At 37.3% G+C, this 19,066-nt stretch overlaps 1 protein-coding gene across 2 annotated transcripts in view; it reads left to right on the top strand.

Annotated features, from left to right (window-relative positions):
• Positions 1-2,185: 2,185 nt before the first annotated feature.
• Positions 2,186-19,066, top strand: part of LOC126260084 (acyl-coenzyme A thioesterase 13-like) — a 35,674-nt gene continuing 18,793 nt past the window's right edge. The window contains exon 1 of one of the 2 annotated variants that reach the window (XM_049957293.1): positions 2,186-2,347. In XM_049957293.1, coding sequence (XP_049813250.1) covers positions 2,264-2,347 — 84 coding nt within the window. In that variant the 5' untranslated portion in view covers positions 2,186-2,263. Of the gene's footprint in view, positions 2,348-3,168; positions 3,280-19,066 lie in introns of those variants that run through there. The other variant, XM_049957296.1, reaches the window with a different exon arrangement.

The following is a 19,066-nucleotide window of genomic DNA, read 5'->3' as shown; positions in this document are numbered from 1 at the left end:
AAAAATTCCAAATCGGCAGGTATTGATGGTATACCTGCAACAATGTTAAAGAAGAGCGCATCAAACCTAATTGAAGTACTCACACATTTATGCGACTGCTCACTTCAGGCAGGCACTTTCCCTGATGTGTTGAAAACATCAAAAGTTATTCTTGTATATAAAAAAGGGGATAAAGACAATGTAAATAACTACAGACCCATCACAATTTCCTCCTGCATCTCTAAAGTACTGGAAACTTATGAAATTTATAAATAAAATCAGCATCCTATGTAATGAACAACATGGATTCAGAAATAAGAGGTCAACAACTGCTGTCTATGAGTGCATCAATTCCATCCTAAACCTGATGGACAAAAAACAGGAAACAGTAGGAGTCTTTATTGACTTGTCAAAAGCTTTTGACAAGGTGGACCATAAAATTCTGCTATCAAAGCTAGAAAGATACGGTATTCGAGGCCTGTCCAACAAGTGGATCAGTTCCTTCCTGACAAATCGTATGCAGGCAGTGTGCGTCAAGCACACAAATATTGAACTAAAAACTGTATCTAATCACGTATCTGATTATAAACAAATAAAATGTGGTGTACCCCAAGGATCCGTATTGGGACCCCTTCTGTTTCTTCTGTATATAAATGATCTAAGCTTAAAAATTGCTGCACACAAAACAATCATATTTGCAGATGACCCCACGATTCTACTAAAAGGAGACAATGATGAACAGTTACAGCAGACAGTAAACATGGCCACGAAACAACTTAGCAGCTGGGCACAGAGTAATTAGCTTGTAATAAACAGTAAGAAAACCGTTGCTCTAAAATTCCACAATGTTCCTACCAAGGACATGTTTATCCCATCAGTCTCTATCAATGACGAACCAGTTGGTAACAGTACTGAAACCAAATTCTTAGGACTCTGGCTGCAGAGTAACATCAGATGGAATAAGCATATTGAATATCTCAATGCAGAACTGAGCAAAACATGTTATCTTCTTTGTTCATTAAAATCATGCTGTAGTGAGGAAACAGTATCGAATGCATATCATGCGTACTTTCATTCTCATCTTAGATATGGGGTCACCTCCTGGGGAAACTCTAAAACAGCTAATAGCACTTTTAAACTACAAAAAAGGGCCATTAGAATCTTGTTTGGGTGCAAGCCTAGAGACTCTTGTAAACCCTTGTTTAAGAAATCTGGTATTCCCCCATTACCGTGTGTATACATTATGGAAACCCTTTTGTTCTTTAAATTAAATGTAATAGGCAAGGACCGGAGACTACAAAAAAACTGATATACATGAGCACTTTACCAGACAAAACAGAAACTTACATACGACTCAAATCAGCACAGCACTGTGCCAAAAAGGTACTTTTCACATGGGAGTTAAGCTTCATAACAAACTTCCTCAAAACATAAAATCTATCACTGAGGTCAATACATTTGGAAAATCTCTAAAGTCATATTTACAGCATCACTGCTTTTACTCCACTGAAGAATATTTAAATTTATGAAATGTTTTATATAAATACTTACGTATAAAGTGTATTATTGTAAGCTTAAATATGTACGCCTTGAAATTACTTTCAGCCTGTATATTTATAACTTGACTTGTCCAATGTCTTATGCATAAGCTGCTATGTAGACAACAGGACCAATAAAATACAATCTACAAGTAGTAGAAAAATGTATAACAACTGCTGCTACTTTGTGTAAGCAAATATAGCCTATGTACGCTTAAATGATATGAAAGTTCTAACACCAAAAACGAAATGATACACGTACTTTATATTAATTGCAACTTCTCAGTTTGTTATCCCTGGGAACCATTCAAGCTTCCTTTCACCCCCAGACACTGCACGCACGTCTTCCACATAGTTTACATTACACTAACTGTATACGTAGCTTCTGTCACTATGCCATTCTCTAGCGACGTTAGCCGATAGCAGTTGATTCACACTAAATGTAACAGGAACTATGATAGCGTTTTAACACTATTCTTCTATAAGTAAATCAGCCACGGTTATTTGGTAGCTTGAAAAGAGCAGTTGAATCTGGTAGCCAATGAATTTATCAGATAAATGTATTTTTTTCGACAGTACATTTAAACAAAAAGGACTCTGTACCGATTAACGACTTCGCACGTGAATTCGAACCTTTGCCTGTCGACCTTCATACTTATCTGCTATAGCACAAGGCCTCTTGCGTAGACAGTGAGTTGCAATAGGGCGTTTTTAGTAAACATATACTTAGTTCTTCGATAGAAAATATGGCTCGTCAAGGCGCAAGTTACATCGCTGCATTCGCTAAAATATGTACAGAAGACAAAGGATTTATCAGAAATTTACGAAAGGTAACGTCAGGGTAATTAATTGCAGTAACGTATTAGTAATCCTCGGTTTGTAGGAAATTTGTGGGCAACTAATTGAATCCTGTCGTTGTAAACATGATACAGCTGAATGCAAGGTCATGCGACCACTGCGGTTTTGCTGACCTGCCATAAGCCCTTTGCCAAAAATTTCTGGTGGATTGGGAGATGGTAGTGCACAGTTTGCAATTTGCAGTTTCCAGTTTCGCGCAAACAAGTGAGAGGAAAACCTTTTCGATAGTGCACTTTCACTCCGTACAAAGCCGAAGGTTGTTTTGGCAGTGATGTTCGAAGTCAGTTTTACGCGATTCTTTGGGCACCAGAGGCTATGCATCAATACGTGATCGCCATTTGTTTATTTTTAGGAGTAGGACAATCCTGCTGTTGCAAACCAAAATTTTAACTCATTCGGAATCCTTATTTCATAATTGAAAATACGTTGGAACATAGACACTCCAAAATTGTTCTTAGACGCTTTAAAATTTATATGTTAGATTAAAATAAGAAAACTAAAATTAGTCCCAGAAACTATATACGATGTCTCGGATTTCAGCGAGTGAGATAGGAAACAATATTTTTAATGACATGTGAAGAAAATGTAAATTCCTGCATTATCAGGCATTTCTAATTTACTTAATTCAAAACATTATCAACAGACTGCCATTGTCATGTAACAGCAGTATTATCAAAGTCTGTATAACTTTTGCGGTCTCAACAACAAAATTTTAGTTATAAAGGTTTGATACAGATCACGAAAGCTGAGAAGCGGCGGGAGAGCGATTTGCTGGTTTCATGCTCTCCATATCAGTATTCAGTGACGCCTGTTGGCTGAGGATGACTAGGTGGTCGGTCGGTACCGTTGGACCTCCCGAGTTCCGAGGCCTGTTCGGGCGGCGTTTTGAGTTCGAGTAATAATGGTTTGCTGATACTTGTAATAATAGCACTGACGAATGATCGAATGTTTACATGAGGATTGTGTTACGCCATATTAACAAGTCTTGGCATTCGTAAGAAATTAGCATTTATGGGGCATGATGTAGAGAAACTGCTGAAAACACAGATCGCACTAAACGGATCAAGAAATAATAAATGTCATGGTGATTACATACTAGGCAGCTCTCCATCTTTGTTTCATTTTGTTGTAACTATCTAATCTCCCCCACCCAACCATAAACACAGAAGCTCCCTGTGCATGCGTTCGTGTGTGTGTGTGTGTGTGTGTGTGTGTGATGACGAAACTGTACCGTAAGAAATGGTGAATGAATAGACTCCACAAAATGATGAGTTAGCTCATTACACTATGATAACAAGAACATAAACACGTTTACAGACTGCAGTAATAGTGACTTCCTTGCACATCGTTAGTCCAATAGTATTCTTTAGAAGTATGATGCTGACTGTTCTAAACTTAATATCAGTAGATTTGTATTCTGCAAGTATAACAAATTCAGCATCTGGAATTCTTACTGATAAAAATAAAAGAAGGTGCCAAATAACAACTTATTAGTGTTTTAGAAAGAGTAATTATGGAATATCAATTTAAGCAAATCCTTATACAAATAATAGGTCTGAATAAGATGTTGGTTTACAATTACATATTTTTTCTTCTAAACACTATACCTACTACTTTCTCTGAGATAGTAGCGTAACTTCTTAGGTATTGGATTAGAACATGACAGCATGACTGAGAAGCTTAAATATGAGGAAATGGGAGAGGGAGGGCAAGCTATCATTGGGGCACTAACTTAAGAATTTTGAGTTTTTCATCATTTACTTGTTCTGTAAATCCCATGAAAGAAAATCAGGGATGTGGAACAAGTCAATGTACATACAGTAACAAAGTGAAGCAGTGATTAGATACTCTGGACATTAATAATAGCATTTGTTAAACTGCTATAAACTGTACCAAACTCACTATCCAGTCCAGATAATGATCAATGCAGGAGATTCCAAGATAATAGTTTAACATTCATAGAAATGCCAGTCATAGATAAATAGACCAGACTATTAAAATTTATAGTGTTAACAATGATCAACTCCCAAAGCATACTTAGCCAAATACCGAAGTATAAACTTCTTCTAAAAAGCAGTGTAATTCATATAACACTATGTGCAAAAGCTGTCTATAACCCAAACGCAACACCTGTGAGAGTTGTGGGGGCATATCTTGGTGAAAGAAAATAAATTCTCTGAAAATTGCGAGGAACAGATAGTTCATAAGCCCAGTCATGACAGAAATATATTAGCAAAAGTGGCAACAATTTGACCAGACATTTAGTGTTGTTTCTGAGTTATATGCTTTTTATTAAATCAAATAATATGCACTTGCGTTTATTTTCAGTGATTAAGCCTCATGTTTATATCACCACAGATTGTTGTTGTTGTTGTTGTGGTCTTCAGTCCTGAGACTGGGTGGTGCAGCTCTCCGTGCTACTCTATCCTGGGCAGGCTTCTTCATCTCCCAGTACCTACTGCAACCTACATCCTTCTGAATCTGCTTAGTGTATTCATCTCTTGGTCTCCCTCTACGATTTTTACCCTCCACGCTGCCTTCCAAAACTAAATTTGTGATCCCTTGATGCCTCAGAACATGTCCTACCAACCGATCCCTTCTTCTAGTCAAGTTGTGCCACAAACTCCTCTTCTCCCCAATCCTATTCAGTACCTCCTCTTATTTATGTGATCTACCCATCTAATCTTCAGCATTCTTCTGTAGCACCACATTTCGAAAGCTTCTATTGTCTTTTTGTCCAAACTAGTTATCGTCCATGTTTCACTTCCATACATGGCTACACTCCATACATATACTTTCAGAAACGACTTCCTGACACTTAAATCTATACCCGATGTTAACAAATTTCTCTTCTTCAGAAACGCTTTCGTTGCCATTGCCAGTCTACATTTTATATCCTCTCTACTTCGACCATCATCAGTTATTTTGCTCCCCAAATAGCAAAACTCCTTTACTGCTTTAAGTGTCTCATTTCCTAATCTAATTCCCTCAGCATCACCCGACTTAATTCGACTACATTCCATTATCCTCATTTTGCTTTTGTTGATGTTCATCTTATATCCTCCTTTTAAGACACTGTCCATTCCGTTCAACTGCTCTTCCAAGTCCATTGCTGTCTCTGATAGAATTACAATGTCATCGGCAAACCTCAAAGTTTTTACTTCTTCTCCATGAATTTTAATACCTACTCCGAATTTTTCTTTTGTTTCCTTTACTGCTTGCTCAATATACAGATTGAATAACATCGGGGAGAGGCTACAACCCTGTCTCACTCCTTTCCCAACCACTGCTTCCCTTTCATGCCCCTCGACTCTTATAACTGCCATCTGGTTTCTGTACAAATTGTAAATAGCCTTCCGCTCCCTGTATGTTACCCCTGCCACCTTCAGAATTTGAAAGAGAGTATTCCAGTTAACATTGTCAAAAGCTTTCTCTAAAGTCTACAAATGCTAGAAACATAGGTTTGCCTTTTCTTAATCTAGCTTCTAAGATAAGTCGTAAGGTTAGTATTGCCTCACGTGTTCCAACATTTCTACGGAATCCAATCTGATCTTCCCCGAGGTCCGCTTCTACCAGTTTTTCCATTCGTCTGTAAAGAATTCGCGTTAGTATTTTGCAACTGTGACTTATTAAACTGATAGTTCGGTAATTTTCACATCTGTCAACACCTGCTTTCTTTGGGATTGGAATTATTATATTCTTCTTGAAGTCAAAGGGTATTTCACCTGTCTCATACATCTTGCTCACCAGATGGTAGAGTTTTGTCATGACTGGCTCTCCCAAGGCCATCAGTAGTTCTAATGGAATTTTGTCTACTCCCGGGGCCTTGTTTCGACTCAGGTCTTTCAGTGCTCTGTCAGACTCTTCACGCAGTATCATATCTCCCATTTCATCTTCATCTACATCCTCTTCCATTTCCATAATATTGTCCTCAAGTACATCGCCCTTGTATAGACCCTCTATATACTCTTTCCACCTTTCTGCTTTCCCTTCTTTGCTTAGAACTGGGTTTCCATCTGAGCTCTTGATATTCATACAAGTCATTCTCTTTTCTCCAAAGGCCTCTTTAATTTTCCTGTAGGCAGTATCTATCTTACCTCTAGTGAGATAAGCCTCTATATCCTTACATTTGTCCTCTAGCCATGCCTGCTTAGCCATTTTGCACTTCCTGTCGATCTCATTTTTAAGACGTTTGTATTCCTTTTTGCCTGCTTCATTTACTGCATTTTTATATTTTCTCCTTTCGTCAATTAAATTCAATATTTCTTCTGTCACTCAAGGATTTCTATTAGCCCTCATCTTTTTACCTATTTGATCCTCTGCTGCCTTCACTACTTCATCCCTCAAAGCTACCCATTCTTCTTCTACTGTATTTCTTTCCCCCATTCTTGTCAATTGTTCCCTTATGCTCTCCCTGAAACTCTGTACCACCTCTGGTTTAGTCAGTTTATCCAGGTCCCATCTCCTTAAATTCCCACCTTTTTGCAGTTTCTTCAGTTTTAATCTACAGTTCATAACCAATAGATTGTGGTCAGAGTCCACATCTGCCCCTGGAAATGTCTTACAATTTAAAACGTGGTTCCTAAATCTCTGTCTTACCATTGGGTATAATCTATCTGATCTTATAATTCATTGCACTCTCTTTGTCGGTGAACACTTCCTTTTTTTCCTGAAGTGTGTTTCAAAATTTCCTTCAGGAGAAACTTAAGATTTATGTATGAGCCTTTGATTGCTGTTATCTCAAAATCCTTGTCATCACAAAATGAGTTGATTTTAGTTATCCTGTTGACTTCTACACTGTCCAATCACATTAACTGATCACCTATCAAAAACCTGAATAACCACCTTTTGCAGTGTGGACCACTGTGAGATGTGCGGGAAAAGTATCACTGAGGTTGTGGAAGGTACCGACAGGGATATGCAGCCATGCCGACTCCAGTGATATTGCCAACTGCTCCCTCCTCTGGCCTGGACCCTTCCAATGATTGTTGCAGGTTGTTTGCTTTCAGGCATTTCGTGCTGTACATGCCAACTGCCATCTGTCCAATGATACATAAACCATGATTCATCTAAAAAGGCTGCCTGTCGCCACTCAATGGACATTCAGTTGCAGTATTGGCATCCAAATTCCAGCCTCCATCACCAATCAACAGCAGTCTCCATGGGTGCATGAACCCCTTCTGCAGAGGTCCATATGCAACACCGTCCCCTGATCTGTTATTGACAGGACACTGTTAGCAGTCTTGGTTAATCTGGGCAGTCAGTTATTCAACAGCTGCAGGTTGGTTTGTCCGTACACATCTCTGCAACCGTCATTAGGTTAACCACAACTACTTCAGTGCCAGTTGTGGATAGCACTATTTTGCCATGCACAGTATACTTTAACTGTTGTGTACAACTTCATACGCAACAGTAAGTAGAGGTGGGCTACGGAATGGTGAAGCAACTGTTGTCAGAGGAAAACTGGACAGGAGCAGAAATGATTAACGAACAAGTTAAAAAAGTAAACAGAAGATTTACATGTATTTCTCTGAGTGAACAAAGACTCATAACAATTAATGCAGCTAGAATCATAGTACAGCTAATTCAATGTCGAGAAGGAAGAGGCTCTCTGAGTTACAGCATGAAAAACGATGTCAGAATCGCGACTAGGCCAGGCCTGTATGGCACCTTCTAGCGAAGTGGTTCCTAGTGCAAGTGGGACCTTGAGGCTTGTGCTGGCCATCCTATATCGTGGCGACAGGGAGTGCTCATGGTACTGAGCCGTTGGAAGCGTGGCTCAGTGGGTGTGCACTGTAGATGCCAGTGGCATGGTATCGATACGTGATACCACATTAACCATGGCGACATGCAAACAGTTTACAAACTTAGCCATTTTGGAACTTCTTCTGTCCTTGGCCCAAAAGCCAATGACCATCTTTGGGATGTAAGACACACTGCTTCGTTTCTGCTTTATGACAATGACTGCACTGTTTTCCACATCCTCTGACATGCTTTATATATCCTCCATTGATAGTGATGCTATCTGCCATCTGTGAATGATTATTGCTCTCTGACATTGAACATTAATATGTCTGAACTGTGTAGATTTTTTCTATAGTATGTGGCAAACTCATATACAGGATCAGAAATTAGTGAGAGTAAATTTTTGCAAGGAGATTGATTTGATTGATCCTGGTGAGAGCAAGTGTGCTGAAAGGCATACTGTGAAAACATCTGACAAGAACATATTGTTAACACATTTAATTTATTTATTTTGTTACGTGAGGGGTTGAATATTATCATGGAAGATTTTTACTACTGTTTCCTCATTTTTTTTCTTATTACAGGAAATGGCGGCAGTACCACTAATTTTCATTTTAAACATTCTGAAGGCCTTCCCTCGTGGTCTACTGTTTGCAGAGTTCCATTTCTATTTGAAAGAGACATTTCATGCTACACCAGCTCTCGTTGAATCTTCTGATTTGCAGCAATCTGATCATTTGCTATCCCATCACCCTTGGCTACTGCATCCCGCCCTTTGTACATAATTGCCTCATTTTTCTGCAACTGAAGATGTTGCACGCAGGTGAGCAGTTTTTGTTGTGATCCTCAGTGAAAAGAATGGTTTGATGTAGCTCTCTCTGCTGGTCTGTCCTGTGCCAGCTTCTTTATCTGTACATAACTGTTGTAACCTACAAACTTGCTTACTATATTCAAGCCTTGGTCTACTTCTGCAGTTACCATTGATGCTTGACAGGATGTGTCCTATCAACTGATCCTTTCCTTCAGTCATGTTGTGCCGTTATTTATTCCCCTCCTCCTCCTCTCTCCCCAGCCAAATTCGATTCAGTACCACCACATTAGTTTTTCAATCTACCTACATAATCCTCAACATTTTTGTGTAGCAGTACATTTCAAAAGGTTCTAGTTTATTTGTGTCTGAACTGTTTATCATCATGTTTCACTTCTGTTCAAGGAATACATGCAGAAAAGCCTCTGAACACTTAAATATGTACTAATGTTATCAAATTTCTCTTTTTCAGAAATGATTTTCTTGCTGTAGTCTGTCTGCATTTGTATCCTCTCTATTTCTGTCAGCATCATCAGTTGTTCTGCTGTCCAAATAGTGAAACTCATCTACTGCTTTCTGTGTCTCATTTCCTGTTCTAATTTCGGTTACATTGTCTCATTTAATTTGGCTTCACATACTTACCATTGTTTTCCTTTTGTTGATGCTGATTGCATAACCTCTCTTCAAAACATTTTCCATTCTGTTTCATTGTCTCCTTCCAGTCCTTTACTGCCTCTGACAGAATTGTGAATGTTGTTGGAAAACATAAAAATTTCTATTTCTTGCCTTTTAAAATTTCTCCTTTATTTTCGTTACTGCTTGCTCAGTCCCCAAATTGAATAACATTAAGGATATGCTACAACCCTGATTTGCTCCCTTGTCAGTTGCTACCTCCCTTTCTTTGCCTTCGACTCTTATAACTGCTCTCTGGTTTCTGTACAAGTTTCACTCTAGTACCTTCAGAATTTCAAAGAGTGCATTCCAGTCAAGATTTCAAAGCTTTCTCTAAATCTACAAATATATTTATATATCTTCAGTATATCTTCTGAGTTAAATCATAGGGTCAATATTGCCTTGCATGTTCCTACGTTTTTTTGGAACCCAAAGTGACCTCCCCTGATTTGGCTACTGTATGTTTTTCTGTTCTTCTGCAAATAGTTCTTGTCAACATTTTGCAGCCATGACTTATTAAACTGTTAGTTTGGTAATGTTCATATCTGTCAGTGCCTGTCTTCTTTGGAAGTGGAATTATTACTTTTTTCCTAAAGTCTTGAGGATATTTTATCCATCTCATGTATCTTGCACACCAGGTGAAATAATTTTGTCATGACTGGCTCTCCCAAGGCTCTCAATAATTCTGAGCGAATGTCTTTGACTCCAGGGGCCTTGTTTCTAATTAGTTCTTTCAGTGTTCAGCCAAATTACTCTTGCAGTTTCATAACTCCCGTCTCATCTTTATCCTTATCCTCTTCCCTTTCTATTATGTCTTCAAGTTAATTTCCCTTGTATTAACGATCTATATGTTCCTTCCACATTTCAGCCTTCCCTTCTTTGTTTAGTAGGCCCACTACTGGCTTGCCAGCTGAGCTTTTAATATTGATACAGCTGATTCTCTGTTATGCAAAGAACACTTTTACAGAAAAATGGAGGTACTGTAATTTTCGTCAAGCAAGGTCGAAAATATAAGTCTAACTGTTGTAGCTTGAATATATACTAAACAAGCTCCATCTAGACAAGAAATGAGCAGTGCTGTATGGGGACTTCCCACTGATCTTCTTGGAACCAGCAAAGGAAAAGAGCTACTGCTCAACCTCACTGATACTTTCAACTTAAAACAGACAACCCCAGCATGAATCAAAAACACTACTGCCACTGCCCTGGATCAGATATGAATACAAACTGTACTGCAGAATGTATAAGTACAAGCTTAGTGACCATGAAGCTCAAGTTGTCACCCTCCAAAGCTACTTGCTACCCACACAGAACTACAAAAAGAAACATTCAACTCTCTATTATCAGGAGAAAGGTGGGAAGAAGTTTTATGAACGGATGACTCTAGCAAAAAGTTCAAGAAATCCTCTAGCATCTTCAGTAAATACTTTGAAATTCCATTCCCTCTCAAAATACAAGTAATAAGAAGCACAACTCCAAAAGCAAAGAGATGGATAACAACAGGTATCAAAAATCTCAAGTGTGAGATAAGAGAATTACTCAGATACAGGAAAAAAACAACATACTCCCACTTCTGAACAACAACATTCAAAAATACGTTCAAATCTATGAAAGAGTGATATGCCAGGCAACAAAGGGCCAATGATAAGTCCATAATAGTGTCAGCGAATAAAAGCCAATCAGTTTGGAACATAATAAAGAAGAAAGCATATAAAGTGTCCCCTAAAATGAAAAATAACACCTTGACTCATGAGAACAAGAGTGTAATTGATCCCCAACATACCACTCATCTTTTCAGGTGTTACTATGCAGATATCACAAATGATTTATCAGTCAGTGACAATACAAATGGTAGGGGGGGGGGGGGGAACGAAGCGCAGTTACGTTCCTCTTCAATCTATATTTGTGGATCAACTCCAGATTAAACCATCCGTGTTGCATCAACTCTTAAGAAAGTGTCATCAGGAAGTGATAGTATTCCTGATTGCATCAAAAAGCAATGTATTACAACATTCCGCTGCCCCTTGCAGATACAGTCAATTCATCATTTCTGACAGGCACATTTCCAGACTCTTTAAAGAATGCTAAAGTGGTCCCTATTAATAAGAAATGAGACAAATCAAATATAGAAAACTGTACACCAATTGCCTTATTATCAGCCTTTAGTAAAATCATAGAAAAAGTAACATATAATACGTTAATGAAATTTTTTGAGAAAACAAAATTCCCACTGATACTCAGCATGGATTTTGGAAAAATAAATCAACAACTAGTGCCATCTGTGATTTATACACATTGCCCTGCAAACATTCGACAGAAACAAAGTGCTCTGGCAATTTTATTTTATTTTTCTCCAAATGCCACAAGCTTCCTTATTACAGGAAACAACACAAATTAGCTACAAGTAGTTGTAAATAAAACTACAGCACATCAAAACAGGTGGTTTGAAGGGAATAAACTACTGATAAACACCAAAAAACGTTTCTAAATTTTTGTTTAAAAGGTGATGCATGTAACAACCAGTGTGACAATAAATTCCAACAAATTTACATCTTCTCTGGAAAGAAAGTTTTTAGGCATGTGGCTGCAAAATAACTTCAGATGGCATACATATATGAACAAAATAAATGGGACTCTAAATCAAATATGTTTTAGTCTGTGGTTAGTCTCTACCAAAGACGTTTTAGCAGTGTTCAGTTTGCCTACTTTACTCAGAATTATATTCTGGGGTAATACACTACCTAGTTCACCCATTTTCTTAACCCAGAAAAGAATTATAAGAGCAATGCAATATGCTCAACAAACATTCTTGCAAGCCCCTCTTCCAAAAGTCGTCAATCCTTCCCCTTGCTTGTATTACATACTAGAAATCTGTAAGTATGTTAGAAATAATTTAAAAGATATAAATGAAAATTTTAATAGTGCTGAACATGATACAGGACAAACGAAAATCTTCATGACCAGTCAGTGAGGACATCAGCCTAGAAAACTTCCACAATAAACAGTGGTATACAAATTTACAACAGTATTCCACATAAGGTAAAAATCATATCATCATTCACACTCTTTCATAAAACTCTAATGGCATTTTATTAGATTAATGCTTCTACTCAATAGCAGAATTTTGAGAACATTTGAGATACAAGAGAGTTGAAACAAGACAGTGCGGCTACTGCAAATAGTGCAAGCTCTTTTGTGGATAATTCTAAAATTTGTGTATCTACTGAAATAATACTGTATTTTAACAGTGCTGTGTTATGTTACATTTTGTTTTGTGTTTGTTCTGTGTGACACAATCTGGAAAGATTTTTTGGATGAATGAATAAATACAAATAAATTTTTCTATAGGCAGCACCTATCTTTCCCCTGATCATACATGCTTCTACAGTCTTGTGTTTGCCCTCTAAGAGTTACTGCTCAGGCATTTTCCACTTTTTGTCAATCTCAGTTTTTTCAAATTTGCATTTGCTCTCACCTGCTTAATTTGCTGCATTTTTATTTTCTCCTTTCATCAACTAAATTTAATATCTCCTGTGTTGTCCAAGGGCTTGTTTTTTTGTCTATTTGATCCTCTACTGCTTTTTATATTTCATGTCTCAAAGCTATGCATTTGTCTTCTATTGTATTCCCTTCCCCTGTGTCAGTCAATCATTGCTTAATGCACCCTATGAAACTCTCAACAAGTTCTGTTGTTTCAGTTTATCTAGGCCCCATCCTGAATTTCCCACTTGTATCCAATTTATTCAGTTTTATTCTGCTGTTTACAACCAGTAAATTATGGCCAAAGTCAACATCTACCTCCTGGAAATATTTTGCAATTAAAAATCTGTCTTACTGTCATGTAATCTAGTTGAAACCTTCTCATATCTCCAGGTCTCTTCCATGTATACAAGCTCCTTTCATGATTCTTAAACCAATTCGCCTACTATTTTTCCTTCTCTTCCTTTTCATACTTTTGAATTCTAGTCCTCACCATAAGCAAATTTTCATCTCCCTTCACTATCGGAATAATTTCTTATATTTTACTTCACAGTCTTTCAATCTCTTCATCATGTACTAGTAGGCATATAAACTTCTACATTGGTGGGCGTTGAAATCATGTCTGTCTTGACTGCTATAACACAATCTACATTCTATTCATAGCAGCTTACCCACTTTCCTATTTTCTTATCCACTATTAGACCTACTTCTCCATTACCCATTTTTGATGTATTTATAACCTTGTACTCATTTGACCAGCAGTCTTGTTCTTCCTACCACCATACTTCACTAATTTCCATTATAGGCCTACTAATGTCAACCTATACATGTCCTACATGATTAAGGGATCTAGCATTCCACATTCCAACCCATAGAATGCTAGTTTTGTTTTTCCTGAAGACGTCTTCCTGAGTAGTTCGTGCCCGGAACACTCAATAGGGGTTATTTTACCTCTAGAATATTTTACCCAAGAGGATACTATCATAACTAAGCCATACAGTAGAGCCATATGCTCTCGGGATAAATAACAGTCTACCAGTTTCTCCTTGCTTTCAGCTGACTGTAGCGCCAACATAGCAAGTCCATATTGGCTAATTTTTCAAGACCAGATCTGTCAATCATCCAGATTGTTGCCCCTGTAACTACCGAAAATGCTACTCATCCATGTTTGGAACCACATGTAGCTCTTGCCTCTCCACTGATACCCTTCATTGTAGTTTCATCTACAATACAGCTGTCTGTCACTGAAGCATACAGGCCACACCACCTCAACAAGGTCACAGGGATAAGCCATTAAATATCAAAGAAGAAGTTAAAGTAATTGTTCAGGAATTCTTTTACTCAAAAGTAATACGCTTCTATGATAAGGTTACAGAACCTTATAACACATTATAACAAATGGTTGGACAATGAACAGATGGAGGATAAGGCATTGTTCCTATCGAGCCACTCTGGTGCAGGTTTCTCATAGTTTCCCTAAATCACTTCAGGTGAATGTTGAGGAGGTTCCTTTGACAGGGCCATGACTTTTTATTGACACTATTCTCAGCTGATTAAGCTTTTGCTGTCTCTACTGAGACACTATGGGAATTAAGTTACAGTCTTCCTTCTTTCAGCTACAAATACAGTTTGAGGAAATAGTGGCAGATCTATACTTGTACAGAATCTGAGAAAAATACTGATTCCAAAAACAGTCAGTTATCCCAGGATTTCTAAGGGCCTTGTCTTTTTTCCTAGTTGCTCCTCTCATGCCTTCACTATTTCATTTCTCAAAGGTACCCATTCATTCTCTGCTGTTTTTCTTTGACCCATTTCAGTCAATAATTGCCTAATGCTCCACCTGAAACTCTCAACTTCTGGTTGTTTCAAGCTATCCAAGTCCTGTCTCCTTAATTTCCTAGCTTTCTGCATTTTTCAGCATTAATCTGCATGTCCCACATCATAAATTGTGGTCAGAGTCCACATCTACTCCTGAAAAACTTTTCATTTTAAAATCTGCTTTTCAAGTCTCTGTCCTACCTCTGAAGCACTACTTGTCACTAGGTCTCTTCCATGTGTACTAACTCTGTTCCTGATTTTCAACTGGTAGCAATCATTAAATTGTTCTTTGTACAAAATTCTATCAGTTCCCTTCCCCTTCATTTCTTTTCCCAATTCATATTTGCGTGCTGTTACTCCTTCTCTTCCTTTTCCTACTATTAAATTATAGTCCTCCATCTCAATTGAATTAATATATCCCTTATCATATTTAATTTCATGTTTCAGTCTATTCATCATATGTAGGACTAATAGGCATACATATGTGTTCTGTTGTGATGAATCATAGATTGTGTTTATTTTGGCTTGATAATCAATTTGCTATGCTGTTCACTGTAATTCTCCCACATTCCTTTTTTTCTTATTCATTATTACACCTACTCCTGCATTACCCTATTTCATTTTGTGTTGATAACCCTGTATTCAACTGATCAGAGTTCTTGGTCTTCTTACCACCACAATCTACTAATTCCCACTATATCTAATGTTACCATATCTAACCAAAATATTGGTGGATTAAAGAAAAAAGTAGATTCTCACAAAAGTAAAATAAAAAATAATGTTACCATTTTTCACCAAAATATTCCAGGATTGAAGAATAAAGTAGATGAGCTCCTGGTTTGTTTAGATGACATTGAATCTGATAATTTAATAGATATACTATGCCTGTTTGAGGATCACATTGTGTCTGATATGGAAAAGGTTATAAACTAGCTGCACATATAAGTAGAGGGAATAAGGTGAGAGGAGGAGTTGCCATATATGTCAAAAGTTATCACTGTGTAAAAAGCTTAGATACAAAAAGTTTTGTCTAGAGCAACATGTAGAAGCATGTGCCTGTCAACTTAAACTAAAGGATGGCTCTTTTATAATTGTAACAGTATATAGGTCCCCTTCAGGAAACTTTCATTTATTCCTGGAAAATTTGAATGCCTTGTTGTGCTATCTGTCAGCTAGGGGAAAGCAAATTATTATTTGATTCACTGAAAGTGTGTAATAGGAAGAATGACCTGGAAGTCTTGCTCGGTTCTTTCAGTTTGACATCCGTCATTAATTTTTCTACTCGGGTAGTAAAGGACAGCAGCACATTGATAGATAACACTTTTATAGACCAAGATTAGTTTAAAAACATAAATTCTTGTCCTGTTGAGAATGGCCTTTCTGATCATGGTGCTGATCTAGATTAGATTAGATTAGATAAGTTTTTCATTCCATAGATCCGTGCTGAGGAGATCCTCGTGGATGTGGAACATGTCAATTTTTTTTTAGCTGAAATAACAATACTAATAGTATGAGTATATAAAATACATCATTTTTTAATCTGAAATAACAATACTATTACTATGAGTATATACAATACATCATTTGTTTCTATTAAAAAATTCATCAATGGAGTAGAAGGAGTTGGCCACTAGTAAGTCTTTCGGGCGCCTTTTATTAAACTGATCTTTATTTGTAACCATATTTTGTATGTTTGCTGGCAAATGATTGAAGATGAGTGTTCCTGAGTAGCGGACCCCTTTTTGAACTAAAGTAAGTGCTTTTAAGCCCTTGTGCAGATCATTTTTGTTCTTGGCATTGTATGTATGAACTGAGTTGTTTGTTGGAAAAAGAGATATATTATTTAGGACAAATTTCATTAAGGAGTAAATATACTGAGAGGCAGTAGTTAGTATACCCAGTTCTTTGAAGAGGTTTCTACAGGACGTCCGTGAATTTACTCCACAAATAATAAATATTACACACTTCTGGACTCTGAAAACTTTTGTTTGACTTAAAGAGTTACCCCAAAATATTATACCTTATGACATTATGGAATGAAAGTAGGCAAAGAATGTAAGCTTTTTCATTTTTTTTGTCGCCTATGTCTGCTAACACTCGAATTGCAAATACAGATTTGTTAAGGTGTTTCTGCAGCTCTGTGGTGTGCTCCTCCCAACTGATTTTATTATCAAGTTGTAATCCCAGGAATTTAAGACTGTCAACCTCTTCTATCTGATATTCTTCATAGTTTATGCATGTGCTGGGTGGAAACCTCTTACAGGTTCTGAATTGCATATAGTGAGTCTTTTCGAAGTTTAATGTCAGTGAGTTGGCTTTAAACCATTTATTATTATCCATAAAAATATCATTAGCAGATCTTTCTAGAACTACACTCGACATTCTATTTATTGCTCAAACGGTTTAAATAATACCTAACTGGAAGATTGCAGGAAGTTGAAATAAGTAGTTCACATAATATGCAAAAAGCTGTTGATTTCTCAAACTGGGGAACAATCAAGAACGGGGTGCCACAAGGTTTGGTCTTGGGTCCTCTGCTGTTCTTAATATGTATTAATGACTTGCCATTCTATATTGACGTAGATGCAAAGCTGGTACTTTTTGCCGATGATACAATTGTAGCTATAACACCCAACAGACAAGAATTAACTGATGAAATTGTAAACGATGTTTTTCAGAAAATCATTAAGTGGTTTTCTGCAAATGGGTTCTCATTAAACTTTGACAAAACACAGTATATACAGTTCCACAGAGTAAATCGAATGACACCATTAATAAATACAGACTTTGATCAGAAATCGGTAGCTAAGGTAGAATATTCAAAATTTCTAGGTGTAGGCATTGATGAAGGGTTGAACTGGAAAGAACACACTGAAGATCTGCTGAAATGTTTGTGTTCAGGTACTTATGCTATTAGGGTCATTGCAAATTTTGTTGATATACATCTCAGTAAATTAGCTTACCACGACTATTTTCATTCTCTGCTTTCGTATGACATCATATTCTGGTGTAACTCATCATTGAGTAAAAGAGTGTTCATTGCACAAAAGAGTGTAATCAGAATAATTGCTGGAGCTCATCCAATATCATCTTGCAGACACTTATTTAAAGAGCTAGAGATCATCACTGTAGCTTCACGATATACCGGGTGATCAAAAAGTCAGTATAAATTTGAAAACTGAATAAATCATGGAATAATGTAGATAGATAGGTACAAATTGACGCACATGCTTGGAATGACATGGGGTTTTATTGGAACCAAAAAAATACGAAAGTTCAAAAAATGTCCGACAGATGGCGCTTCATCTGATCAGAATAGCAATAATTAGCATAACAAAGTAAGACAAAGAAAAGATGATGTTCTTTACAGGAAATGCTCAATATGTCCACCATCATTCCTCAACAATTGCCGTAGTCGAGGAATAATGTTGTGAACAGCACTGTAAAGCATGTCCGGAGTTATGGTGAGGCATTGGCGTCGGATGTTGTTTTTCAGCATCCCTAGAGATGTCGGTCGATCACGATACACTTGTGACTTCAGGTAACCCCAAAGCCAATAATCACACGGACTGAGGTCTGGGGTCCTGGGAGGCCAAGCATGAGGAAAGTGGCGGCTGAGCACACAATCATCACCAAACGACGCGCACAAGAGATCTTTCATGCGCCATCTGTCAGACATTTTGTGAACTGTGTTTTTTGTTCCAATAAAACCCCATGTCATTCCAAGCATGTGTGTCAATTTTTACCTCTCTATCTACATTATTCCGTGGTTTATTAAGTTTTCAAATTTATAGTGACTTTTTGATCACCCTGTATATATTCACATATGAAATTTGTTATTAACAATCTAAACGAATTCAAAAGTAATAGCAGTGTAAATGGCTACAACACTAGGAGAAAGGATGATCTTCACTACTCAAGGTTAAATCTAACTTTGGCTCAGAAGGGGGTAAATTATGCTCCCACAAAAGTCTTTGGTCACTTACCTAATAGCATCAAAAGTCTGACAGATAGCCATATAGCTATACAGCATTTAAAAGGAAATTAAAAGAATTTCTTAATGGCAACTCCTATTCATTAGATGAATTTTTGGATATTGTAAATGGGTAATTCCCCCCCCCCCCCCCCAATACACGTGGGAAAAATATATGTAAAAACAAAGATGATG

The sequence above is a fragment of the Schistocerca nitens genome, chromosome 5, assembly GCF_023898315.1.
Source record: "Schistocerca nitens isolate TAMUIC-IGC-003100 chromosome 5, iqSchNite1.1, whole genome shotgun sequence".
Lineage (NCBI taxonomy): Eukaryota > Metazoa > Arthropoda > Insecta > Orthoptera > Acrididae > Schistocerca > Schistocerca nitens.
The sequence above is the reverse complement of the archived record's forward strand: the minus strand, read 5'-3'. Positions and strand labels throughout refer to the sequence as shown.